This window comes from Saccopteryx bilineata, chromosome 3 (assembly GCF_036850765.1).
Source record: "Saccopteryx bilineata isolate mSacBil1 chromosome 3, mSacBil1_pri_phased_curated, whole genome shotgun sequence".
NCBI lineage: Eukaryota > Metazoa > Chordata > Mammalia > Chiroptera > Emballonuridae > Saccopteryx > Saccopteryx bilineata.
In genome coordinates, this window is record NC_089492.1 from 51,676,087 (window position 1) to 51,703,638 (window position 27,552).

Genomic DNA, 27,552 nt, shown 5'->3' on the forward strand with positions numbered 1-27,552 from the left:
TTATTCGAACCTTTGGTACTCAATCCCATAAGCCTTGATAATTCCACTGACCTGGATGACTAATGCAGCTTTATTTATGACTTTAAACCATGAGATTCCTAAAATCTTGTTAGAAATCCCACTTTTTCATCTCAGACTGCAGTAGTAATCTGAGTTAAACCTAGATCATTTAACTCTTCTCTTCCTGGAGAACTATAAGAAGACATTTCCACGACTAGTCATACTGGTTTATTTATCCCATCAGCATCCCTCATGTAAGCAGGATCCTGAACCATATTTCTGACTCTAGTAGTGCTCTGCCCCTCCATCCTCATCTTAATTGGAAAGCAGAAGTCCCTGAAACACCGCTTGAAATTTTCATCAAGAAAGGCATAGAGAATGGGGTTCAGGCTGCTGTTGGTATACCCTAAGGCGATACAGAAGTAATAGCTAGAGAGGGCAGCTGTGCTGTGAGAAGTGCTCCCCAGAGCCTCCACAAGGATGAAAATGTGAATGGGAGTCCAGCAGATGATAAAGACTGCAACCACCACCAGGACAAGCCTGGTTATTCGACGGAGGTTGCGATCTTTCTCTCGAGAGCCAGAAAGGAGTCGGACGCTCTTTAAGCGCAGGATCATCAGGGTGTAGCAGATAATGATAATGATGACAGGGATCACAAAAGCAAATACAAAGACGCAGATCTTCATGAAGAGATCCCACCAGGAGTAATCGTCATCCGGGAACTGCAAGGAGCACTCAATGGTGTCCATGTCTGCGAGAGGTGAACAAAACAAACAAAACCACAAAAAGAAAATTATAATTACCATGGCTGCAAAGTGTTTTAAATGTAAATGTTAATAATTTTGGTTGCAAAGGTCTAATTTATACTGAGATGACATTACCTGAAGCAGATTATTTAATTAAGAATAAATATAAAAAAATAAAAGAGTAAATGCCATGTATATCAACCATCCTATCATGGAACATGGAACCAGTAAATCACCATTTATTACTAACATACACTAAACTACAGAATAAATTAAATTAGCCATCAGTATGAATTATCTAGTTGTGGAGACTGGTTTGACATTGATTACTTTCACAACAATTAAACTGTTCATTCAAATATGAGCTCATATTTGCATTTCCATTTATTTAAATTTCTCCCAGACCCAAGGTTCTGGTAATAAAAGCTAGTATTTATTTGTAATAAATGACTAAATATTGCAAACCAGCCATTTAATTTAACAACAGGCGACTTGTCCTAAAAACACTAACTGGTTTACAAGAATCATTAAGTAGGTCAGTAAAAATGAAATTTGTCTTAATATGATCCAGGTATTATGATTTAATGGAACCAATGGTGACCCTAGTGATTAAGGATATTGTTGAAACATAAATAAAGTTTTGGAGAAAGAAAAAAAGAAGGTGGAGAAGGAGAAAAATTTAAAAGAAGGAAAGGGGAGGAAGAGAATCATCATCATCATCAAGGAAATTCATAAATCAGACACATTTTTCATTTTTACCAACATTGACTATGTAACATAAAACAAATATTGTTATGTGGTAACTTAAGAAAACTGCTATATTTTCCCTGCTTCTTTTTAATGGAGAGTATTTTTTTGGGGGAGTGACCATAATATTACAAAGAACGGAGATCAGAAAGAGCAGAGACCCAAGATAAGTACCTTTTTAATGCTTTCATTGTGGATCTGCTCACCCCTCCAGAGCTTTCCTCTTCCCCAAGCATCAGCCAGCCCACATTTTTTCCTCTTGTCTCTGAGAAGCCATATAGCACAAAGCAGGCAAACTCTTTTTGTGTGTGTGTGTGTGTGTGTGTGTGTTTTTCTGAAGTTGGAAATGGGGAGGCAGTCAGACAGATACCCGCACGCACCCGACCGGGATCCAACCGGCATGCCCACCAGGGGGCGATGCTCTGCCCATCTGGGGCGTTGCTCTGTTGCAACCAGAGCCATTCCAGCGCCTGAGGCAGAGGCTATGGAGCCATCTTCAGGGCCCAGGCCAACTTTGCTCCAATGGAGCCTTGGCTGCGGGAGGGGAAGAGAGAGACAGAGAAGAAGGAGAGGGGGAGGGGTGGAGAAGCAGATGGGCACTTCTCCTGTGTGCCCTGGCCGGGAATCAAACCTGGGACTCCTGCACGCCAGGCCAATGCTCTACCACTGAGCCAACCGGCCAGGGCAGGCAAAACTCTTTTTGTACTGATACTTCCTTATGGGTAAAGTAATTGTGAGCAATATTGAGTACTATTTTAATAATAAAAATATTTTCTTCTGACATTGGAAAAATATGCTTGAAAAGTACCAAGAGTGGGTTTAAATAGTGAAACAGTTTTATTAGTAATGTTTTCTGAACTTTAGTGCAATTAATGGCTGATTCCTTTCAGTAAGCATTCTCCATAAACAACACTATGAACTACTAACACCACTCAGCTCTGATTGGTCTACAGAAATTATCTAAACACAAAACACACTTCTCTTTGTCATCCAGGACTCTTGACATATGTGTGATAGAAAACACCAAAATGTTCTAGAGACGATTTCTTATTATGTGAACAAAATCAGCTTCAGAAAATAAAGACACAAAGAAAGCATAGAGCCCTTTGACAAGACCACTTCAGTTTTCTCCCATTTTTTCCTCTATTTGCTGAATAAATGAATCTTCTGTCTACACTGGTGGATCTTTTCTTCCATTGCATCAGCACACATTCATCTATAGAAAGTCCTTCCTGGAAAACTCATATCTATCTTCATTTTCTCTTTCAAAAACTTAATTGAAATCCATTTCTTCTAGGATGTCATTTTCTGACAAAGATTAGAGGAGGGTAGTGGTTAAGTTTACAAGAATAACATGAAATATAAAAATAAGCTCTTTACTTTTCTCTGGGAAAAATCATCCATCTTCTTTTATTATTTAGCCTATTCTTTCAAGTTCATAATAGTATATATGCAGCATCTCCTCTTATATCAAAGTAATTATGTTTAAACACCTAAAGCTTAGTTTCTTTCAATTTTATTTCTATTTGTTCTACATCTGTAGAAACAAAATCCTGTATGTAAATAATCTTATATGAATACTCTTCTTTGACAAAGTTTGCATTTCTTAAATTTTGCCTTTCTTAACACTTGCAGTGGCTATGCTGGAAATTCATTTCATAGCATCAGAATAAAAAAAATTATGCTCCATTAAAAAAAATGTGTACCATGCAAGATAAGCTATGATTTTAGCATCTGCTCTTTCACTATGACCTAGAAAGTCATATTCAATTATCTGTACTCATAGGTACCATAAACATTCTTAACACACTGTCACATTTAGACAACTGCTAAGGCAGTTAATAACATAAAGTCCAAAATGGTTGTTTACTCCCCTTTCTCCAGGAGTTTCTATTAAGACCAAATATATTTTCACTCTTTTATTTTTTACTAGTAAAGCAAAACTCCTAAAACAGTAGTTCTCAACATAGTTGCAGGTCAGGATCAGTCTGGGGAGATTTAACAGTCTTGGCACAGAGACTATGCCTCAGGTCAGTTGAACCAAACACTGCAGGGTGGTATCCAGGCAGTATTATTTTCTAAAGTATGCAAGTAGTTCCAATGTGCAGCCCAAGGTGAGAACCACTGTCCTAGAAGTAAAGGAAAAACATCAAGTATCTTGTTGGCATGAGGTAAGAACTAATACATACAAAATTTAATGGTCTGGTCATCTGCTCTACCATCCACCAGTGAACCTGATTTTGAATGGCCTACAGCAATATGTAGCTGTTAAGCTAGAGCTCGGGTGATAAACTACTAAGAAGAAGGAAAAGAGCAGTATGTCTTTAATAATAACCTGGCCCTTTGTAGGAGAAAGAGGAGGAGCTAGGAGTTGTATCTCAGAATTGACAGAATATAATGGAATTGTATCTCAAAAATCCATAGGCCTGTGGTTTTTTTACTTTCAGCTTTATCCCTCCAGATTCTCATAGCACTTCCAAAACATACTGCTCACAAAAATTATATACTTATAGCTTCATATTCATTTTGAAATATCCCCTAATGTTTTTGAGCAGTATAGGAGGTAGGAGGGGTTCTGTGTTCAGGTAATGTCATTATCTCATCTTGTGTTTAAATGTGAAAATAAACACAAATTTGTTTTATTTCTTATCTTCCATGGATTTAGGCATTCTATTTCCATTGTCTTTTGACTTTTCTCCTAGATGTGTGTCCTAATCACTCCCAAATTAAGTTTGTTTCATTAGAAGTTATATTTTAAAAAATGAAATAAAAATGCCTCCTTACCTTCTCTGACTTTGGTTCCTCCAAGGACAATTGCAGATATGCCAACAGATGAAGACAGGAGCCAAATACAGATATTGATGATCTTCGCCTTCAAGGGTGTGCGAAAGTCCAATGCCTTGACAGGGTGGCACACAGCAATGTATCGATCTACACTCATCATGGTCAAGGTGAATATACTGGTAAACATGTTGTAGTAGTCGATGGAAATGACTATCTTGCACAGCACATCCCCAAATGGCCAGGAATTCATCAGATAAACTGTGCTTTGGAAGGGCATGGTTGTAGTAACTAAAGCATCCGCCAGAGCCAGATTAAATATATAAATGTTAGTCGCTGTCTTCATTTTAGTGTATCTAAAAAACCAGAAACAAGATAATTTTCCTTCATTTTATGTCAAGTCCATGAGGTAAATGTGCTTGCAAAAAACTTTTGGGTTATTAAATTTGTTTTTCATTCACTTATTCTTTACGTATTATTGAATGTCTATTAGAAAAAGAACTATTCTAGACTTTAGGGTTAGTATAAAAATGGGCAAAAAGTTCTGAATTTAGCTTTTATTCTAGTGCTTTGTGCAAAAAAATACATTTAAATTAAAAATTAACAGGTTAAGAAAACAGCAGAGATAAATAGGTGAATATACATAGTGTAGCTCTTTTCAACAGACTGGCTAAAGTGCAACTAACTGTTGATTTTTGTTTGTCACTGTGCACTGGTTTTTCATTTTCAATGCATTATGTAAACAGAGCAGTCTGAGTTCTCCCCTTAAATGTCATATAACTAAATGTAATGTAAATAGATAAGAATTGTTTTTCTTTACTTCCATTTTAGGTTAGTTTTCAAGCACATAATTTGTTTCATCTTCCAACTGAGGGAAGAGTAATTTTCAAAGTAGGTCAGAAAGATTGCCTTTAAGCCCAAATTATTCTTTTCATTACAACATGAAATTTAGAACAATTCCATTTTCAGCTAAAACCAAATTAAGAAAATTCTTTTACTTAGGATGTTTCCTCAGGGATTTATAGGGCATGAAATGTTCCAAACTATCAGCAGATTTTCAGAGGCAACAAGCTAACATATGTTGGAAAAACTCTGTATGTTAATTACTTTCTACACATTTCTGATTTGCAGACTTTATCACAATTAATTCAGTCATGCCCCGTGAACCTTCAAAGAGCCAGTCTTCCTCAATGTTATGGTGATGATTTTTATTAAAGGTCATTTCAAAGGAACTTTTTTATGGAAAACCACTTCTGTTTCGGCTCTACATCATTGATCACTGTGTTGGTGTCATTCAAAACATAAATTTCCACATGAGAAACCTCTTTTACCATAAAATTATAGAACAACCTTGGTTCCCATTAAAAATAGTATGTTCTAATATGAAGTAAGATAATCCTGAATCTGAACTCAGTATAAGATTTTTCTGGGTTTCAGCTTCTGTTAAAAAAGGTTAATAAAACTGAACTGGCAATACATAAGATAAAGGTAGTAGATGGCCTGATTTAAAATATCTGACACACAGAATCACACTTCAGTCTCAGTTTCTCAAGGTCCCCCATCCAATACTCAATATTTTATTCCTCATTTCTCTTCTTGTTAGGAAATGTATTTGTGCTTGGATGAGGCATTATAAGAACTGGTACTAGACTTCAATAATTTTTGGTTTCCATTTTGATACTCTATTGACTAACCAGCACTTTAATCTGGAAAGTGGAGAAGTTGATTTAAAAATATGCTTTGCTTTATAGTTTTTACTCAAATATTTTTAAATGGCCCACAGGTTTTAGAAGTGAGTAAATGTGCAAAGTCAATGCTCGGAGCATAGGTTTTATAAACGCATAGATAACAAAACAAGTATCATATTTCCCCCTGTATAAGATGCTCCCATGTATAAGATGCACCTTAATTTGGGGGCCCAAAATTTGGAAAAAAATGTATTATATAAAATTATTGAACTCAAGTTTTTTAGTCATCATAAAATTCATACAAGTCCTCATCACTGTCAAAACTCCCATCCATTAGCTTGTCCTCGTTTGTGTCTGATGATGAATCACTGCATTCATATATTGCCTCATCCTCAGTTCCATCTATGGCATTTGAAATAACACACTTCTTTTTTTTTTAATGATTTTATTTTTTTAATGGGGCGACATCAATAAACCAGGATACATATATTCAAAGATAACAAGTCCAGGTTATCTTGTCGTTCAATTATTTTGCATACCCATCACCCAAAGTCAGATTGTCCTCTGTCACCTTCTATCTTGTTTTCTTTGTGCCCCTCCCCCTCCCCCTTTCCCTCTCCCTCTTCCCCCTCCCCCCGTAACCACCACACTCTTATCAATGTCTCTTAGTTTCACTTTTATGTCCCACCTACGTATGGAATAATGCAGTTCCTGTTTTTTTTCTGATTTACTTATTTCACTTCGTATCATGTTATCAAGATCCCACCATTTTGCTGTAAATGATCCGATGTCATCATTTCTCATGGCTGAGTAGTATTCCATAGTGTATATGTGCCACATCTTCTTTATCCAGTCATCTATTGATGGGCTTTTTGGTTGTTTCCATGTCCTGGCCACTGTGAACAATGCTGCAATAAACATGGGGCTGCATGTGTCTTTACGTATCAATGTTTCTGAGTTTTGGGGGTATATACCCAGTAGAGGAATTGCTGGGTCATAAGGTAGTTCTATTTGCAGTTTTTTGAGGAACCACCATACTTTCTTCCATAATGGTTGTACTACTTTACATTCCCACAAACAGTGGATGAGGGTTCCTTTTTCTCCACAGCCTCTCCAACATTTGCTATTACCTGTCTTGTTAATAATAGCTAATCTAACAGGTGTGAGGTGGTATCTCATTGCAGTTTTGATTTGCATTTCTCTAATAACTAAAGAAGATGAGCATATCTTCATATATCTGCTGGCCATTTGTATTTCTTCCTGGGAAAAGTGTCTGCTCATGTACTCTTCCCATTTTTTTATTGGATTGTTTGTTGTTGAGTTTTATGAGTTCTTTGTATATTTTGGATATTAGGCCCTTATCTGAGCTGTTGTTTGAAAATGTCATTTCCCATTTAGTTGGCTGTCTGTTTGTTTTGTTATCAGTTTCTCTTGCTGAGCAAAAACTTCTAGTCTGATGTAGTCCGATTCATTAATTTTTGCCTTCACTTCTCTTGCCTTTGGAGTCAAATTCATAAAATGCTCTTTAAAACCCAGGTCCATGAGTTTAGTACCTATGTCTTCTTCTATGTACTTAATTGTTTCAGGTCTTATGTTTAGATTAGATCTTTGATCCATTTTGAGTTAATTTTAGTACAGGGGGATAAACTGTAGTCCAGTTTCATTCTTTTGCATGTGACTTTCCAGTTTTCCCAGCACCATTTATTGAAGAGGCTTTCTTTTCTCCATTGTGTGTTGTTGGCCCCTTTATCAAAAATTATTTGACTATATATCTGTGGTTTCATTTCTGGGTTTTCTATTCTGTTCCATTGGTCTGAGTGTCTATTTTTCTGCCAATACCATGCTGTTTTGATTGTCGTGGCCCTATAATATAGTTTGAAGTCAGGTATTGTAATGCCCCCAGCTTCATTTTTTTTTCTTTAGGATTGCTTTGGCTATTTGGGGTTTTTTATAGTTCCATATAAATCTGATGATTTTTTGTTCCATTTCTTTAAAAAATGTCATTTGAATTTTGATGGGAATTGCATTAAATTTGTATATTGCTTTGGGTAATATGGCCATCTTGATTATATTTATTCTTCCTAACCAAGAACAAGGAATATTCTTCCATCTCATTATATCTTTTTTGATTTCCCTTAACAATGGTTTATAGTTTTCATTATATAAGTCCTTTACATTCTTTGTTAAATTTATTCCTAAGTATTTTATTTTTTTTGTTGCAATCGTGAACAAAATTATTATTTTGAGTTCGTTCTCAAATGTTTCATTGTTGGCATATAGAAAGGCTATTGACTTCTGTATGTTAATTTTGTATCCTGTGACCTTACTGTATTGGCTTATTGTTTCTAATAGTCTTTTTGTGGATTCTTTGGGGTTTTCGATGTATAGGATCATATCATCTGCAAAAAGTGATACCTTTACTTCTTCTTTTCTGATATGGATGCCTTTTATTTTTTTGTCTTGTCTGATTGATCTGGCTAGAACCTCTAGTACCACATTAAATAAGAGTGGAGAGAGTGGACAACCCTGTCTTGTTCCTGATTTAAAGAGGAAAGCCTTCATTTTTGTGCCGTTTAATATGATGTTTGCTGATAGTTTATCATATATGGCCTTTATCATGTTGAGGTATTTTCCTTCTATACCCATTTTGTTGAGAGTCTTAAACATAAATTGAACACAGTAAATGACATGACAATGATCTCAATCTTGATATTATCCCAGGATATTTTCACTCAGGTACAAACTTCTCCTACAGTTGGTTTCATCACTCTTTTGGTTGGTATAAAATTGTCTCCAGAAAACTTCATCCATTGGCTCCATTCATCTCTCATGGCAGCTTTGAAGGGTTTGTTAATCCTGACATCAAGTGGTTGGAGCTAGGATGTCAAGCCTCCATGTATGATGGCAAGTTTTGTTTTTTGCTCTGCAGCAATCTTCTTTGTGTTTTTTGTTATGTGTGCCCTGAACTGATCAAGCACCAATAGGGCAGGTTTGTGTAAGAGCCCACCTGGTTTCCTTTTCCAAACTTTCTCAAACCAGATCTTCATCCCATCTTGATCCATCCAACCCTTGTCATGAACGTGGACAATCACTCCTTGAGGAATGTCTTCTTTGACATTGTTTTGCATTTGAAAATCAGCATAGGAGGCAGTTTTGTTCTCTTGGCACAAGCTAGAACAACTATATAATGACTCTTTTCATGTCCACTTGTCTTCACAGTTACAGTTTTTACCCCCTTATCAACAGTTCTGTGACTTGGGACATCAAATTGAAGAGGGACTTCATTCATATTTGCAATATGTCCCAACTCAAACTGATGTGTCTTCTAACAAGGAATGCCATTCTGCCCATAGCTTTCAAGCATCTTTTGGGTGAGTCTGGTGTGTGTACGCATGCTTAGTCCATTCCATTTCATGAACCTGATTCATCAATTGTGTCCACCTTTGAAATCAGAACATTCTTCTTCCTCAGCAATTCTTCTTGCCTCATGCTGAACCATCTTTGTGGACAAAGAAATTCCAATTGCTCTTTGCTCTTCAACCCATATCTTTAATCCCTCTCTAAATCAGGCCATTTTTCTGACTTGCCTCTTGTGATCTTCTTCTGCTCTGGCATTTTCAGTAGGGTTTCTTCTTCCTGTAGCCAGTCTTGGATTGATTTCTCAGTTGGCAGAGGACCAAACTTACATATAGCAGCATGATTTCCATTTACTTTTGTAAACTGGATCACTTTTAACTTCAATTCAGCACTGTACAAAAATCTTTTCTAAACCATTTCTATGCAGAATGTGGCAAAACGTAACCTAACAATATACCGGTAACAAGTGCAAAACAATGAGTGCAAAGACAACAAACAAAAAAAGCAGGAAATGAAAGTAAAATAATCTACAACAGTCATTGCAAAAACAAGTGCAAAAGCCTGACCAGGAGGTGATGCAGTGGACAGAGCATCGGATTGGGATGCTGAGGACCCATGTTTGAAACCCCGAGGTTGCTGGCTTGAGTGCAGGGTTGCTGCCTTGAGCAAGAGGTCACTCGCTCAGCTGGAGTCCCCTGGTCAAGGCACATATGAGAAAGCAATCAATGAACAACTAAGGTACCATAACGAAGAACTGATGCTTCTCATCTCTCTCCTTTCCTGTCTATCTCTATCTGTCCCTCTCTCTAACTCTCTGTCTCTGTCAAAAATAAAAATAATAAAAAAAATTAAAAAAAAACCCCAAACAAACAAGGCCCTGGCCGGTTGGCTCAGTGGTAGAGCATCAGCCTGGCGTGCAGAAGTCCCGGGTTCGATTCCCGGCCAGGGCACACTGGAGAGGCGCCCATCTGCTTCTCCACCCCTCCCCCTCTCCTTCCTCTCTGTCTCTCTCTTCCCCTCCCGCAGCCAAGGCTCCATTGGAGCAAAGTTGGCTCTGGCTCTGAGGATGGCTCTGTGGCCTCTGCCTCAAGTGCTAGAATGGCTCTGGTTGTAACAGAGCGACGCCCCAGATGAGCAGAGCATCGCCCCCTGGTGGGTGTGCCGGGTGGATCCCAGTCGGGTGCATGCGGGAGTCTGTCTGACTGCCTCCCCGTTTCCAGCTTCAGAAAAATACAAAAACAAAAAAAAAAAACCAAAAAAAAAAACAAGTGCAAAATAGTGGAAAATGCAAGTATAAACCTCTACAACTATAAGACACACCCAGTTTTTAGACCCCAAATTTTTCAAAAAAGAGTATATCTTATACATGGGAAAATATGGTATATTTACTGAAACAGAGTCAAATATTTCTAACTCACAAGACTGAAACGCTATCTATTCAAATAGTTTCTTCTTAAAAATACGGTTTTATGTTTAAATACTGCATCTTACCAACTCACCTTTTACTTCTTCAACTTTTTCCCCCAGAGCCCAAATATTAGCAAAGATTTTAGTAGGCAATATCTTTGACTTTTTTATTTTCATATAGTTTTTCTGGTATTCTCCTTTTTCTTTATAAAATTAGACTGATCTCTGCCTTACAAGCTTAGGCAGATGTGGGTTCTAGTCATTTTTTCCTTCCATATGATAAACTTTGGAGAAGTCACTAAAAACTCTGAACTACAGTTTCCCAATTATAAAATGAGAAATAGAATGCCTATTTTATAAAATTCCTGAAATAATTAGAAGCATGCACATAATCTGGAGAATATATATAATTTATTTCATGTTCCCCAACTCCTCTTTTCTCTCTTATGTGGATGAAAGCCACCTGTTACTACTGGAAGCAGAAAGGAACATAGGTTATTCTTAAGGCCCATGGTTGTATTTTCTAACTTAGTTTGAATATAAAGGATAAGAGTAAAAATGAAGCCCAGTATCTTACACACTTGAAGAAGAAGAATAGAATGTTATGGTATGATATGGTTAATATAATATCATCTAATGCTCACAAAAATTAGGGGATATTTCAAAATAAATATGAAGCAATAAAATAGTCCTTAATTTTTGTGAGCAGAATATAATATAATATAAGAATATAATGTACATTTTAAGTAATTATAAAATGTCGAATGGTAACTTGCTCTTGGCTTTTCAAAAAATACTTATAACAAATGGATGCATAAAATTTCTTAACAAGTAATAAAGAATTCAAATTCTGTCATCAGATCTCAGAATACAAATGCACCCACAACAAAAATGTCTACAAATTACACTAATTTTAACAAGCTCAGCCAATCACTCATGTGAGCTACAAAGGACTTAGAGAGGTCCCTGTGCTCTCCTGCTGTGGAGAGTCCTGGATCTGATAACATCCCAATGTCATAGCATCACCTTCCTATTTTGAGAAGGTTCATAATAATGACAACAATAATAATCACCATTTATTTTAAAACACTCCCTGTGTCAGGCAGTCTGCTGTGCATTCCACATGCTGTTTTCCATTTAGTCCTCACCGTCACTCTGTGTGGTAAATATCAGTATTCCTATTCTATAAATTCTGTAGGATTCCCTATTCTGTAAATTTCCCAAAGTTATATAGCTATGAAGAGCATGGCAGGAATTCAAACCCAGAGGTCTAATCCCAGCTTCCCCATTCTTACTCTCCCCAGCACTGTATTTTATGAAACTCAATATTTTTACTTCCATGTATCTTATTTGATTCTCACAACTCTCTTTCAGGTTAACTGAAGATTTATGTCTTTTCTCAAAAATAGCTTAAGACAGACTCAGGTAAGTAATCTGTCTAGTGTTAGCAGAGGCAGGAATTCAGTGGGACGATCTGGAAGGGGCAGGAAGGCAGGCCCCTCTTACACATTTCTGAAAGACACATGCTTATAACCCTACAACACCAGAAAAGGGAGAAATAACAGGCATAATTTAAAATAATAAATAAACATGATTTCAACAAATATTTATTGACAGTCTTTTCTGGACTACACTGGACTGGATCCTATAAGTAATAATTATAAGACAATGCCCTCACCCTAAACCATAGTCTGGTTATGCTGTTGGGTATTATTTGTATATAATCCAAAGTGAAACAGTAGTCCTTCCAGTCACTGTATATCCACAGTTGAAAAAAACACAAGTAAGCTTTCTTACTATGATAGGATATGAAAATATTTTCCACTTCATTTACACTGCTTTACAAAAATTCACAAGTATTTCAAGTGAAATGGCACCATCTGGGGGTTGGGGGGAGTTGGGACTTATGTGGAGAAGTTGGAAGTGGGCTGGAAGCAAGTGGTTGCACTTTTTAGCACACACACCACAGGAACATATGGCACTAAAAGAGCAAAGTCTGTGGGCTGCCCTCACTAAACTTGACAGGGTTACAAACCTGAAAATGACAGTCTGGTGTATAAGGAGAGATGGTGGAGCAGGCCAAAAAGAGGGGTCAACTAGGGAACTGAGAGTGGGAGCCATCAGTCAATATGGCAGAGGGTGTCTCTAGGAGTTAAAAATGCTCCCTCTGACACCTTAACGCAAGACCTTGTCTTGAGTTAGTTTTTCTTACAGAGTACTAGAGCTTTTAATTTGGTAACCATATACCCTTGTGTGATGGCAAAGGGGACAAAGTTATCTTATGAGCTATGAGGAATCAATGTCTCCAGACAAGGTTTCTGGGAAAATGTTACACTTGTCACCCAAGAAATAGGTACCAGTGGTAAGAATGTTGAGCTTGTGACACAGTGGTCTCAGGGCCCTTTCCATGTGCCAGCTGTGTGCTCAGACGACATACAGGGAGATCATTCTTGGATTATTATCTTGCCTTGCTATTAAAGTGTATTGTCCAAGTGTGCTTTTTTCCAATTTAAATAATGATTAATCAGAAGCTCCTTTTTAAGTTTATAACAGTATGAGAAATCTATGATCTTGATGGCTAAGTACCAATTACTTAGCACAGGACTTGGTACTTGATAATTGCTCAGTGAATGCCAGCTGTCATTGTCATCATTGCTACTATTGCTGTTGTTATTATTGATGTTACTGCTGTTGTTGTTATTGTTGTTACTATTATTATTAATTATCTGCTACAGTTCTGATAATCCATATCACAATCCCAGAAGATACAAATTCCCCCATTTTTTTCTGAATATGATTCTCAGGTTTTCTGAGAGTCATTTCTAATAAATAAAGGAATTCAGAACTGTCATTCCAAAGCTTCTTAAGGAGTCAGAAGTTTTATCAGAGAAATAATGTGATTCTTAGAATTTTGCCACATCCATTAGCTAAAAATTGAAAACATTCTGATTAGTGTGGTCACATCTGTATCATGAGGGCACATAACATTTGACATGAAGAAACAGGGCATGGTTCAGAAGGTAATACTGATGTAAAACATTAGCATACTGCTAATAGACAAATGCTCATGTACATTATGATGTTTGATTTTTTCTAAAGGCAGTACACATTTTTCAGGTGAGGAAACTGAGTAAAGAGGAAGTTACTTGCCTGAAACCACCAATTCATGAGACAGGGGAACTAAAATCTGAGCCTTCTGAGTAGCCATCAAACTATAGTTCCAATATAATGAAAACAATAAATACCTACAAGCCAGACTTTAATTTACAATGTTAGAGCTGCACTAGGAATCTGAAGATCCCCAAACACCAGATTCAGCAGGAGGAAAGGTCTGCAGTCCCTGAAAAAATGCAATCCTTTTAACCAACAGTGGAAGACTAGCATAGTGAAAGACAAGTTTCAGCACTCTTTTCTCTTCATTGTCAACAACAAGCATAATTTACTCTTTTTCCTGGGCATGTTTTGTAGACATATGACTTTCTAGATTTTATGTTTAAAATGGTGAAAAATAATGATGGCTGTACTGATGTGAATTCTCAGAAGAATTAATTTGAAAACATAACAAGTGTGCTTCATTACATCCTGCAGATACCTTCAGTTTATCTTGAAATTAATTTGCTCTCTGTCATTTTGAACTATTTATTATTGAAATTATGGTTCTTTCCTAAAGGGAAGTAGCTTATTAATTTTACAAAAAGAAGGGAAATTTAGTTATTGTATCTCCAATGATCTGACTTTAAAATTACTTCAATTTATAGTATTTTAAAGGAGTCATATTCCCAAAGACATCAAGCCCCTTCATTTCCCCAGAATTAATCTCCCATACAAAGAGCAAAAACTAGAAAGAGAATTAAGAAGTAAAGTATGTCCCTGAGTACAACTGTGGAGACTGTAGTCACTGGGCAAGTAGTGACACATAGCCAGAGTAGTGAATATGCATAACATCACACCTTAAACAGGTCAGTGGTGGGGACAGGGGAAGAAGGGGAATGTCAAAGTAGTAATTTTACTGAAATAGCCAGTACCCCAGGAACTGCTCATTCTGCCTGTAGTCAGGGACCTGATTTTCAGAACAATGTTTAAGTAAATTCAACTTTGTATGTAGTGTGCTTAGAGAGGCCAATAACACTACTGGAAAACTACAAATCTCAAATGACTGAAGGGTTGTTTCCTAGTGTATAGCCACCTGGATATGTACGTAGATATCTTAAATTATTTTTCCATTTTTATACTAAAAACTGACCTAGCTAAGGTAGACCAAAAGGTCCTGGCAGAGAGGAAACACAAGTTCCCGTCTGCTCTGTCCTCTGTCAGAGGAAGTGAGCTCTTCACTAGGTGGAAAGCAACATTGAGTTTTGTTAAATGAGTTAATAGTAAGTTAATGAGCTCAACAGGAACTCAGAAAATTGTTTCTATTGTATAGCTGACTTTTAAATGCTCACCTCTGGCCATTTTAATCTAATGGCTTCCTTGCCTATCTGTAGACCAATTCCTTTGAAAAATCTCAATTCACTATGTTTTATATTTTCTTATCTTTCATGTAAATTCTAACTTGCTTGATCAGCAAGCCTTTTGCAATATTTTGTCCACTCTTAAAATCTATATTCTTCCTATATAAATTATCCTAATCTAAGTCATAAGCCAGCACCCCTTCCAAAAAAAGAAAGAAACAAACAAAATCTATTGATTGGTTTTCTGTTGAGGAATAAATAAATGTTATTCTGAAATGATCTTTTGTTCATACAGGCTTGGCCTGTCTTGCAGCCATATAATTTCAGATTTTTAGCTGAGCACAGAGCTTCCCAGGGTTACAATTGAGTGTATTCATAAATTAATGGGGAGAAAAAGAGGTGCCAACTGCACAATTCACATAAAGATCCTGTTGCTCAGGAGATGAAGCTGAATGAAAATGGAGAAGCTCTATCATCTCCCAGCAAGAAATAAGTTCCCCCTGGAAGTAATTTTAAGACAGGCACCAGGAAAACCTGTTATCTTGTAAAGTCAAGATAATCAAGAAGTAATCATGGAGACTACAACTTTTTATGGAGTCTGTTAGGGTTTAGGAGCTCTATACTAATCACAAAATTTGTTTTCTTTTTTTCTTTTTATTTTGTGTGTGTAGGGGGGGGTGCTATTTAGTCTCTCGTCTCTGAAACAGTTCCACAAGAATTTGTACTTCATCTGCAATCACATGTCCCACAGAGAAGAAAATAGCTAATCCACATAAACACTTGCAATAAAATCAATTTTCTCTTTTTGGAGCTTGTCAAATGATAAAATTACTTTGAGAAATGTAAGACAGGCTCTTTTGTAAGTAACTTCTTAAGTTTTCTTTGCTATTCTTGCCTTAAAGGAAATGTTTAATGTTGATCCCAAGAAAGAGAATTCAGGATAAACCAAACACATTTTTTAAACCAAAGCCTAAGGTAAGACTGATGTTAAATAATAGGGAACAACATATGTCTAATTATACAACATATCTCTGACTTTTCTCTAATTCTCCTCTAGGTGTAGCTTGATGATATTATCTAAGATACACTATCTTGACATTTGAGAGACTATGGAATATGTGTGCACATAAACTGCAATAATACTTAAGAGAGAAGGAATAAAACAGCTGGGAAGGAAAAAAGGGCAGGCACTATAGCAGACACTCTGATTGGGCCACCTCATTTCTTCCATACTTCTTCAATTTGGTTACAGCCACAAGGTTTTGGTCAGACTGGCACAGGTTCAACCATGAGGCCCAGACTGAGTCAGGTAAAGATTTTCTATAAATTAAAAGAAAATATATATTATCATGAATACTGAAGCTTGAGGACAGTATTCTCTTAAGTAGAACAGGAAGAGAATAGGCAGTGTTTAGAGATGAATTATGTAGCCCCCAAATTCATGTGTTCAAGTCCTAACCCCTGCTCCTCAGAATGTGACTGTATAGGAAGAAAGAGCATTTAAAGTGGCAAAATGAGATAAAATTAAAGTAAAACAGGCTCTTAAGATATCCTTTCATCCAGTTTTACTGGTGTCCTTATGTGAAGAGAAATTTAGGACACTGACACACCCAGAGGGAAGACAATAGGAAGACACAAAGAGAAAACAGCCACCTGCAAGGCAAGGTGAGAGGCCTCAGAAGAAACCAACCTTGCTAATGTCTTGATCATAGACTTCTAGTCTCCAGCAGTATGAAAAAATAAATGTGTTATTTAAGCCACCTGGTCTGTGGTACTTTGTTATAGCAGCCCTTACAAGTTAATACACGCAGATTCTCTAGAAACCCGAGGTACCTGCAAGATAATCATATAGAGCCATCTAGAAGGAAGTCAGCCAAATGAGTCTGCAGTTAGTTAAGAATACCTAGGAGAGAGATTCATGGATTTAGCATTGGTCAGAATTTACCTGAATGTATGGCTAGAGGAATGGATAATACCATTAGGAGTGTGATGGTGAGCCCTGGCCGGCTGGCTCAGTGGTAGAGCGTCAGTCCAGCATGTGGAAGTCCTGGGTTTGATTCTTGGCCAGGGCACACAGGAGATGCACCCATCTACTTTTCCACCCTTCCCTCTCTCTCCTTCTTCTCTATCTCTCTCTTCCCCTCTCGCAGCCAAGGCTCCATTGGAGCAGAGTTGGCTCAGGTGCTGAGGATGGCTCAATGTCCTCTGCTTCAGGTGCTAGAATGGCTCCAGTTGCAACAGAGCAATGCCCCAGACAGGAGAGCATCGCCCCCTGGTGGGCTTGCCGGGTGGATCCTGGTTGGGTGCATGCCTGAGTCTGTCTCTCTGCCTCACTGCTTCTCACTTCAGAAAAATACAAAAAAAAAAAAAAAAAGAAAGAGTCTGATGGTCAGTTTGATGTACCATCTTCTCCAGACTATGCCTCCATAATATTCAGTCAAATATTCACCTAGATATTGCTGTAAAGGTGTTTTGTAGATGCGGTCAAAGTCCATAATCAGTTGACTTTAAACAAGAGATGTTATCCCAATCTGGTGGGCCAGATCAAAACTGTTGAAAGGCTTTAAGAGTACAGCTAAGGCTTCCCTGAGATAGACAAAATTCCCCCTGGGGATGACATCCTGCCTTTCTTGGTATCAGCTTTATGGGTTCTAGACTTGCCTAGCCAGCTCTACAATCATGTAAGCAAATTCCTTGCAATAAACTCTTAACATGTACTTCCTTTACTAGATCTGCTTCTCTAGTGGAAAACTGCCTAATGCAGAGAGTAAGCCAAGTAGAACTGAAGAGAACTAAGAAGGCTCTGGAAAATATGACTATTTAAGAAACACCAGAGGAAGAGGAATCTGTAATGGAGACTGAAGAGAAACCTAAAGAATCTATAAGGAAGTCAAGGACAAGATGCTGTTGGAGAAAGTGAGAAATGTAAGATTGGTCAAGCATTCTAAATCTCCATAGAAATCAAGTGATAAACAGCCTAATGTGAGCATCTGAAATGTGAGTGATGTCTGACCTGTGGTGGCGCAGTAGGTAAAGCGTTGACCTGGAAACACTGAGGTCGCTGGTTCGAAACCCTGAGCTCACCTGGTCAAGGCACATATGGGAGTTGATGCTTCCTGCTCCTCCCCTCCTTCTCTCTCTCTCTCCTCTCTAAAATGAATGAATAAAATAAAATAATAAAAGAGCATTCATTTAAAAAAATGTGAGTGCTATGTCATGGAGAGAATATAAGTGCACTGAGCTGAGGAACATGCATTAGACAGGAAAATTAAGAGTAGGAATTATTCCTCCAAGAAGTTGACCTATGACAGACAAGAGGATGAAAGATATTAGCTAAGGGAACTCAGAAAAATGGAAGGTTCATGGGCATAGATTATTTCTAAAATGAGAGATACTTAAATATGTCTAGGTGCTTAAGAGACAAAAGCAGTGGAAAGAGAGACTGCAAATAGAGTAGAAAATAGGTAACCACCGATACGGTAAAGAGGCCAGGAAAGAGTGGAAAATGAAGTTCAAAACAAAGGAGGAGGATTTACCTGGAATAAAAGAAAGGGAACTCTTCAACTCAGCTGAAAGGGAATGAGGGAAGGATAGCTGCTAATGCATGTAAGTAAGAGAAGGAGTGGTCCTAGCATCTGGATGCTACTGTATTGCAGTGAAGACCATTTGCTTACCATGAGGGGAATATGGTCAGATAAGAAGGCTTGGGGATTAGTACCAACTAAGTTAGGGTTTTTTAAAATGGGAAATGGTAAAAGGAATTGATTTCTTCTGGAAAATAGGAGAGACAGAAAAACTGCTGCCCTGACAAAGATAAAGTTGATTTTATTCAGCAGCATTCAGTTAGCTGGGTATAGGAAAAAGAAAGGTTATGGGCTTGATATAGGATTATGATTTGGTAGAAGACAGTAGCAGAAGATAAAAAAGGTAAGGTGATTGAGTATATTATTGATAGAGGCTGAAGTTAAGGCTCCTTGGGTCTAGGCTAGGTAAGAAAGAAGAAATAGTCTGGGAGAAGATGAAGAACTGCTCTGTAAGAAGGTAGCCCAATGTTTGTAGAAGTGGCATAGTGGAAAATGAAAAGCGAAATAACTCAAAGCACAGGATATGGGGTCAGGCTTCTGGGATCATTCTAACCCCAGAAGTTAGCAAGGTGTGACCTTAGTTTATTTAATCTTTCATTGTTTTAGTTTCATTATATGTTAAGAGGTCATGTTAATATACTGATTGGCTGTGAAGATTAAATAAAATAATTCACACAAAGGAGGTAGCTTCACCAGCTTAGCATATCTTAAGTGCTCATTAAATTTTAATTATTTTTGCTAAGGAAAAGACAGCTGTCTGTGTGGGAATTTGTAATAAGGGTGGGAGAACGGATGTTTAAGATGTTAGAGATGGGGCTGCCTGGCAAGGTCTGGGATGTGGACAGGAGTACAGGTGAAGAGGACACAAGGTTGGATCCTGAGTGTCACACCCACAGGCACATAGTATTGGTAGGACATAAGGACATGGACCAAAGGCTGAGGAAGAACTTCCCACCCCAAGGCCACAAACCGAAAAACCTGGAGGGAGGGAAGGTTGGAACAACAAATTTTAAGGTTTTTTTCAGTGAAAGGTTAATGTGCTCTAATAATCGGGAATTGTGGCAGATCACACACATTACATGATGTAAACAGTTGAAACTTTAATTTGTAAGGCAGGTCAAAAAACAGTCAATGCCACATGTGAGCATCCAAATTCCATCTCCAGAATGAGTTCTTAGATAACTGAACTATACCAGGACCCTTCTTCATGTTTACTAAGATAGCGTTCTTCTCAAAAGTGAGCCTCCATATTTTCCAGCAATGTTGCTCAGCCCTCATTACAACATCAGTTGTAAACAGTGCATTTTAATCCACACTTAGATTCTGCTTTCAGTTCTGACAAAATTCCAGGACCCTCTTGATGCCACCCTCTCCGATCTTCTGTCCTTTATTCATCTGAGCCAATTAAACCCAAGTCCACTAACTTTTCTTCTGAGGTTTTATTTTTCAATTCTTTGGCTATATATCAGTCTAAACAAATTCTAAATACTCCACAGTCCTCTTAGGTCTAGATTTAAGAGAACTATCATTTCAATAGGTTAGCATTCCAGGATGACAATACAGTATAACTCCTCATTTTTCATTTATTAGCAAATTTAATATCCAAGTAATTTAGAAAGAGGTGGAAGAATGGTGATGTTATATGTGAACTATCTAAGTTCTTTTGTATTTTTAGCTGAATTTATCCCCTTCTAACAAATTTAGTCCTGGATTAGTATATATATTCTATATATCAAATCTTAGTAAATCTATAGTAATTCTTTTTTTCTTTTCTGACATGTCTAATATTCCTCATTGCCTTTGCACATATATATAGAATTTTAGGATTTGTTATTCTTTTTAATCCTAGTCTGCAGGGCCATATAAAAAATTGTAGGGAAGCTAAGAAGTTCTTCTCAAGCAAAAACTTCAGGTGCTCTTTCAAATGACAGTAAACTATATCTGTTTTACTCAAGCATTTAGATGTAACATGAGTAGAAACAGGGTTGGGTTTTTTCTTGGTATCCACTTGTCTTTTTACAAAACAGCCTCTGTACCAAAAATCTTTAAAAAATTTTAACTACAATACGGAATACAGCTATCTTTTCTTTTAGTTACTATAATATTCTCTCTAATGAGAGCAGCCTGAAATTACTAATGACTTGGAAAAACAATTTGTTTTTAAAATATTCCCCCCTTCTGTAACCTTTATTCATCACTGATAGAATTCCTGTAAAATACAAGAAGCAATTATGGAAACCAAGGGTACCAAGGTACAGACACTAACTGTAAGTAAAAAACTGGCTTTGAAATGTATTTGGAGGTTTAAATCATGGTTTTTAGTTCCAGAGCATGAATAAGGATAAATGACATGACATTCCCAAGCCAAAAAATAAAATAAAATAAAATAAAAGACATTTGTGTGACGGTGGTTTTCCAAGAGAATTAGACTCCTGCTACTGTAGATATTATTCTTAAAATTCATATAAATAAAAAGCCTGTTTTTGAACTAAAGTCAAGATTTTAAAAAATTAGTTCCTCATCCTCTCAATGCCCCTAAATAGAGTGACTTGCATACTTTATTACACAGAAACTTCTCAGAGGATTATAAATTTCTTATTACTCTCAAAGGTGCATCTCCAGAGCTTTGTCTCCCAGAGAGTGAAATACACATATTTTGTAATGGGCAGCCACAACAAAGTTGGAATTTCTTTTCTTTTTCTTTGTTGAGAGAGGCCAAAATAAGAATCGCTTCAATTACCAGAAAATTAGCATTATGTGGATAGGTGGATATTTATTATTGGAAGTTGAATTTAACCTAATTCCACCAAAGAACAATAAAATTAAACCTTCAATTTCTCACAGTGGAAAATAAAAGGTAAAGCAATTTTGAAAACCTCCACAACCACATTTAGAAGATTAATATTAGATGGCTTATTTACAAAGTCACTGATATTCTAAACAACTAGAATTTCAGTACTTAAAAAAAAAAGGCTATGTATGGATATCAACAACCCTAAATGCTATATTGGTTTTTGCTTCATAAAGCATAACACTAATCTGATGAATCACAGGAAATTCTGAATTATCTACAGCGCATTGGGTGGGTCTGAATTTAATCTTAAGAGATTGGTGAAATTATATATACATAACACAGTGTTATAGAGAGCAGGAAAGCAAATCCTGCAGGGAAGGGGGGAAGGAATGGGGGGGAAGGGGGAAGTTGAGGGGAACACGAGGGTGGGGGGATGTACTCGGTGGGACACTTGAATCTATGTAAACACAATAAATTAAAATCATAAATGAAAAAAAAAGAGAAATATTTTCAAAAAAAACATAACAAAATGTTCCAAACTGGCACAGACAACCAAGCAAAACCCAGACGAATGGACTAGTTTTCTTCCAGAAGACGTTGCCCGTGTGTCACACCGTGGTACTTACCCTGTGCACAATTTTCAGGAGGAATTGGGAGAAAGGGATAACTTTTACCTCTTCAAGAGCTTCTGGCCGCCCTGTGTGAATCTCGCAGCCCCTCACCAAAAACTCTCCTAGGAAATCTTTCAAGTCTAAGAGACCTCCCTTAGAGAATCTCTGGAGCCCTGCACAGACAGAATAGAGTCCCCAACACATGGCTGCTCCCCACTGCTGGTCTTGGTGGCCGGCCCCGATCCGCCCACCTGGCTCCAGCCACTGTGGCGCCAGGACCCAGAGCTCACCGGATAATCACGAACATGACCAGGGAATTTCCCACCAAGCCCACGACGAACACCAACGAGTAGACCGCGGTAATGATGACCGGGATAACGGGGGAGACGTGTGCGGAATCCAGCGGCGCGTCCTCAGAGCCCGCGCTACTGTTGCTGTCCAGCTCGGCCCAGTTCGTGACCCAAATGCTGCTGTTGGGGAGCAGGCAGGTGCTCGGAGCGCAGGTGGGGCCCTGATCGCCGCGAAAGATCTGAATCGGGAACTCCATGGTTGGGTGGCTGCAGGTGGAGAGTGAGGAAAGGCTGCACCTGCGGGACTGCGGGAGCGAGAGAATAGGCTGGACCTGGAAAGGCAAACTTTGCCCGCCTCCAGGTTAGCGCGCCGGTGATGTTGGGGACCCAGGACCCGCTAATGCCCACCCCGGCCGCACGTCCCCGGGGCGGAACAAGGAAAAGGATGTCTAGCTGCCACCCTAGGTAACAGACGCGCTGCTAGGTGAGGCGTCGGGTGGGGCGGAGAGCTTTCGCTCCTTTTCCCTGACTCCTGAGATGCCCTCTCCCTTTCCTATGCAGGATCCCCCGGTGGAAAGGTCCTTAGAGCTACAGCTCTGAGACCCTAGGGACAAGAGACCTAGAGCACAGTGTCCTAGCTCCCAAGGACTTCGTCTCCAAAAGCCAAAGCTCACCTCTGGCTCTCAGACGCGCAGAGAGGTCCAGAGGTCGCCCTTGCGGATGCTGAACCGCGCGTTCCCCGGTCCTGCTTAGCTCTCAGGGACGCCGCGCACCCGCAGCCTTGCTCGGGCTCTCAGACCCCAGCTCGACGTTCTGCCCCTGGGCGCCTTTTCAGCCTAGCGTGATACCCGCGGCTCGGCCAGCGGCTCCCAGGATTGGAGGCGCTCAGCCAGGCAGGACGCGACGAGGACGTGGCGGGTGCAAGGGGCGCGCGGGCGCCGAGCTCGGATGGTGCGCTCGCCCCGCCCTGCTCACTCACAACCAGCCAGCAGCTTGGGGGTGCGGCTCCGCGCCCCACACTCGCCGCTCGGATTCATCCTTCGTATGAAGTTCTCAGACCCACGCAACAGTCTCTTTTGGGTGGCTCTGGAGTCTTTTCACCGTCCTAACACAGTGAGCCTCGCTGCGTCATGTAGGTTTAATAGTAAGGCAGCATGTGCCTGTTTCGTGCGAGTATGCCATGTAGATTATTCTTAATATACTTAGAATTTATTGTAGGCACAGTTCTCAGCGCACATCTCTTTTCAGGTGAGGAGAAAAATGTAGTTGTATTTATTTGAATGCCCCATCCAAATACAGTAGCAAAATGATCCAATTAGAATAAGACAAATAATAAAATATTGATTTAATATACATAACCTCTAAGTCTATGCAGACTGAACCTTGCAGGTGTTACCTGTCCTGTGTGGTATTACCTGCAGAGGAACACAACACTCTCTTAACTCAAGCTTCAGTGTTAGTCCAAGTAGGTGATGATGCCTCTTTCTTTTACATTAATTCTTTCAGCCATTCCTTATCCCTGACTGTAGCGCTTTCTCTCTGGTACCTTTGAGAATCCGAACCCCCATATAGAAACTCAGACATCATTTTTTCTTTGCATAACTCTGCCAGTCAAAGGAAAGCTGTCAGATTGTGCTGGGTGAAAGAGGCCATCAGGCAAAGGGATCCACTGGGAAAATGGCAAAAAAGTCGAATAGCAAAGGTAGGTTTCGGGAGGGGAGCCAGGACTCAGCCACTGAGATGAGGATTCTGAAGGAGAGTGGGGATGTTCCCCTTTCCTAATTGGGTATTCCAGACAGCATTCCAGGAGACCAAGGCACCTGGCTTTTACCAAGCAGATTCCTGTCTAAGACTGACTGCTTAAGACAAATACAGTTCCCCACTGCTTCCCACAGCTTACATCCATGCCCACACCAGGACACCCTAATAGCTGATATAGTCATTCTATTCATTGGATGATAGCAGAAAAAGGCTCCTATCTCTTTCAAGACACTGTTACTCCAAAAGAGAGATTTTAATCACTAGAGCCTTGCCACAGCCTGAAAATGTCCAGGTCTCTTGGGCAGTGTTATATGAAGAATGGAAAAACTCCCCTTTGCCCCAGTAATCTCCCTTCAATCCTGGACACCTTAGAAGTTTTGAAAATAGGTATTATCAAATGTTATGCATATTTTTAAGTCTGTTTGCAAATTCTCATTAGAAGATATCTGCATTCTCAGAACAGTGGAACTGCTGAGACCTGCACGTGTCTGAGAGCCTTCTCTCTGTAAGCAAGCTGGCAGACAGTTTTCTCCAGACATCAGGGAGCTCACTGCCTGCTAGTAGGATCCCATGCTACCACCACACCAGCCCAGCAAGATGTTTTGTTTGAAGTTCACAAAGATTCAGAGGTATCCAAGTCAGAAAAGAAGTAAAAATAATATGTTAAAGAAAATGACTGGGAAGGGCAGAATGATCCATTTATCTTTCTGTATATCTGTGATATATATCTTTATGGATATCTGTGCATAGTTTATATTATTATAGTATATTTATTTATAATTTCATGCATTGAAGATACAACTGTCCTGTGCTATACACTTCTGAAATAGTGTTTACAATATCCCCTTTTTGCACTCCCATACAACATTCGTTAGTTTGGGGATGGTTTTTTTTCTGTCTGCATTCAGGTGGCTCACACAGTTGATAATACTAAAGCTGGGTTCAACCACAGGTTTTTCTGGCCTTTGCCATATACTGACTGAACTGAATGATTTCACATAAGAGAAGAAATATAGAACTACTCTTTGCCAAAAGACAATAGATATAGGAGGGGGTAATTTAGTGAGATCCTTATTAAATGATAAGGTTTCTGCAGCATTTTCTCATCAGCTGATTTTCTTGCCATTTTCACCTTGGCAGCCTTATTCCCTTGCATAGCTCTAACTGCCCTTTGTCTCTCCAACGCTGAATCTTCCCAGCATTAGATGCTCCTACACCATGGACACAAAAAATGCCTCACAGGTGACTCAAATACAGCCTCAAAAAAACTAAGCTCATTATGCCCCACCCCCCCAGCTTGCTGTGATTTCTCCTATATTTCCTGTTTCAGTTAATGGCACCATCATTTACTTGGTCACCCAAGCATAAGCTGATTGTAATTCTAGGCTCTTCCTTTTCCATAACTTCCATATACATTTAAAGCACAATTTTTGCCAATTTAATTTTCTAAATGGTTCTCAAAGCTATCATCTCATCTCTATTTTCTCAGCAATTGCCTTGAATCATCTCTCACCTAGACTATTACAATATTTTTACTACTGTTCTCTCTCCTCAAATCAGTGAAGCACCATTTCCACATAGTAATCCACCCACAACCCCTGCACTGCCTCTCAGTATGTGCAGCACTTGATCTTGTGACTCTCCCTTCCATCTCTCTACATTTTTCACCTGAGTTTCACCTAGGTACCATCGTGCTAGTAACACTGCAAACAGACAACTATGTGTCAAGCTTTCATGTCTTTGCATGTGTGCTTTTATGTCTTTTCTTCCTGATAAATTCTTGCTCACCAATGTGGCATACTAAGATGTGTAATGTTATAGCAGTGCCCTTGCAGGACATTTGGTCCTGTCCAAAAGTTCCCCTGAGACATCTGAATCAAACCAAAATGTCCCTGATATTGGATTCTGTCCAAAATGTCCATAGACATTTGGTCACCTACCTAATCCCATGTGTCATTACCAGCTAGACTACCAAGGTAAGAGGGTTATTATTGTCGATATAATTGTTTATTTATTTTTTCTAATTAAATGAGAGTCAGGGAGTCAGAGACAGACTCCCACATGCACCCTGACCAGGATCTACCCAGCATGCCACCTATGGGAGGATGATCTGAACAGTTGGGGCTGCTGCTCCATTGCTCAGCAACTAAACCTTTTAGAGCCTGAGGTGAGGCCATGGAGCCATCCTCAGTACCCAGGGCCAACTTGCTCAAATTGTTCAAACCATGGCTGCAAAAGGGAAAGAGAGACAGAGAAGAGAGAGGGAAAGAAAGAGGGAAGTGGGTAGGGTGGAGATGGTCACTTCTTTGTGTGCTATGACCAGAAATCAAACTTGGGACTCCACATGCTAGGCCAGTACTCTACCACTGAGCCAATCTGCCAAGGCCAATATAATCGTAACACATTGGATGAATAAAACATAATTGTAATTTTATGTATTAATCCTGTAAATATAAATAATCCCAAAGTATAAATAAATATTATGGACTATTTTAACTCAGGGATGTTTTGTAAGCATGGACACTTTGAATAGGGCCAAATATCAAGGACCATTTGATGTAGACCTAATATGCTCATGTAGGTTTTGATAGGAAAAAATTTCAAGGACCTTTTGGTGTAGACCAAATGTCTCCTTGAATGTTTTGGACAGAACCAAGTGTCCACTATTCTAACAGAGCATGATATTGATTCAAAATGAAGTTTGTCACACCTGTTCTTTCCATTCAATACATTATACAAGTTAAAGGTAAGTAATGTTTCAAAAATCCCAGATCTAAGCCTACCACTCTCTTGCTTGAGATTCTTCAATGGCTCTCAATTACTCTTAGGCTGAAATCCAAAAATCTTAAACATATTTGTTAGGGCCCAGAGTGATCTGGGCCTTAACTGCCATTTTATCTTGTGTCATACTTTCATTGGCCATCAGATTCAGATGCTTTTGCTTCCCTTCAGTTCCACAAATGCACCCTATTCCTGTTTATCCATGTCCTTCAGATATCCTCTTTCTTGCCTGAATGGCCCCTTTCTATCTCTTCTCCTTGAGAACTACCACACAGTTTTTAAATGTCAGCTTCAACGCCAATTTGTCAAGGACTTTCCTGATGCCTTTGGACAAAGTAAGATTCCCTAACATCCAGTCTACGGGGCCCCTCAGTTGGGTATTGCTCACCTGAAATAGCTTACATATGCTTTCATGCCAAAGACATGAATGGATCTTGAATATTTATTATGCCAATTTCTAACAGATACTAATAAAGTGTCTTTAAAAAGGGGAGCCATTTTTTTCTACTCTGTTTTATAAAACACTTTTCTTGCATAACACTTCCCTGACAATT

General features: G+C 38.8%; 1 protein-coding gene across 1 annotated transcript; it reads right to left on the bottom strand.

Moving 5' to 3' along the window:
• Positions 1-218: 218 nt before the first annotated feature.
• OPRK1 (opioid receptor kappa 1) lies at positions 219-23,259 on the bottom strand. The gene is made up of 4 exons (XM_066264657.1): positions 23,131-23,259; positions 22,457-22,761; positions 4,278-4,630; positions 219-751 (listed from the first exon to the last, which is right to left on the bottom strand). The coding sequence occupies exons 2-4, from the start codon at positions 22,711-22,713 to the stop codon at positions 219-221; spliced, it is 1,143 nt and encodes a 380-aa protein (XP_066120754.1). The 5' UTR covers positions 22,714-22,761; positions 23,131-23,259.
• Between the last annotated feature and the right edge of the window lie 4,293 nt (positions 23,260-27,552).

Coding starts and splice junctions, on each gene's coding strand:
- OPRK1 (XM_066264657.1), bottom strand. CDS start 22,713: ATGGAGTTCCCGATTCAGATCTTTCGCGGCGATCAGGGCCCCACCTGC. Junction 4,631..22,456: donor GTCATGTTCGTGATTATCCG/GTGAGCTCTGGG, acceptor CTGGTTTTTTAG/ATACACTAAAATGAAGACAG. Junction 752..4,277: donor AGGAACCAAAGTCAGAGAAG/GTAAGGAGGCAT, acceptor CACCTCTCGCAG/ACATGGACACCATTGAGTGC.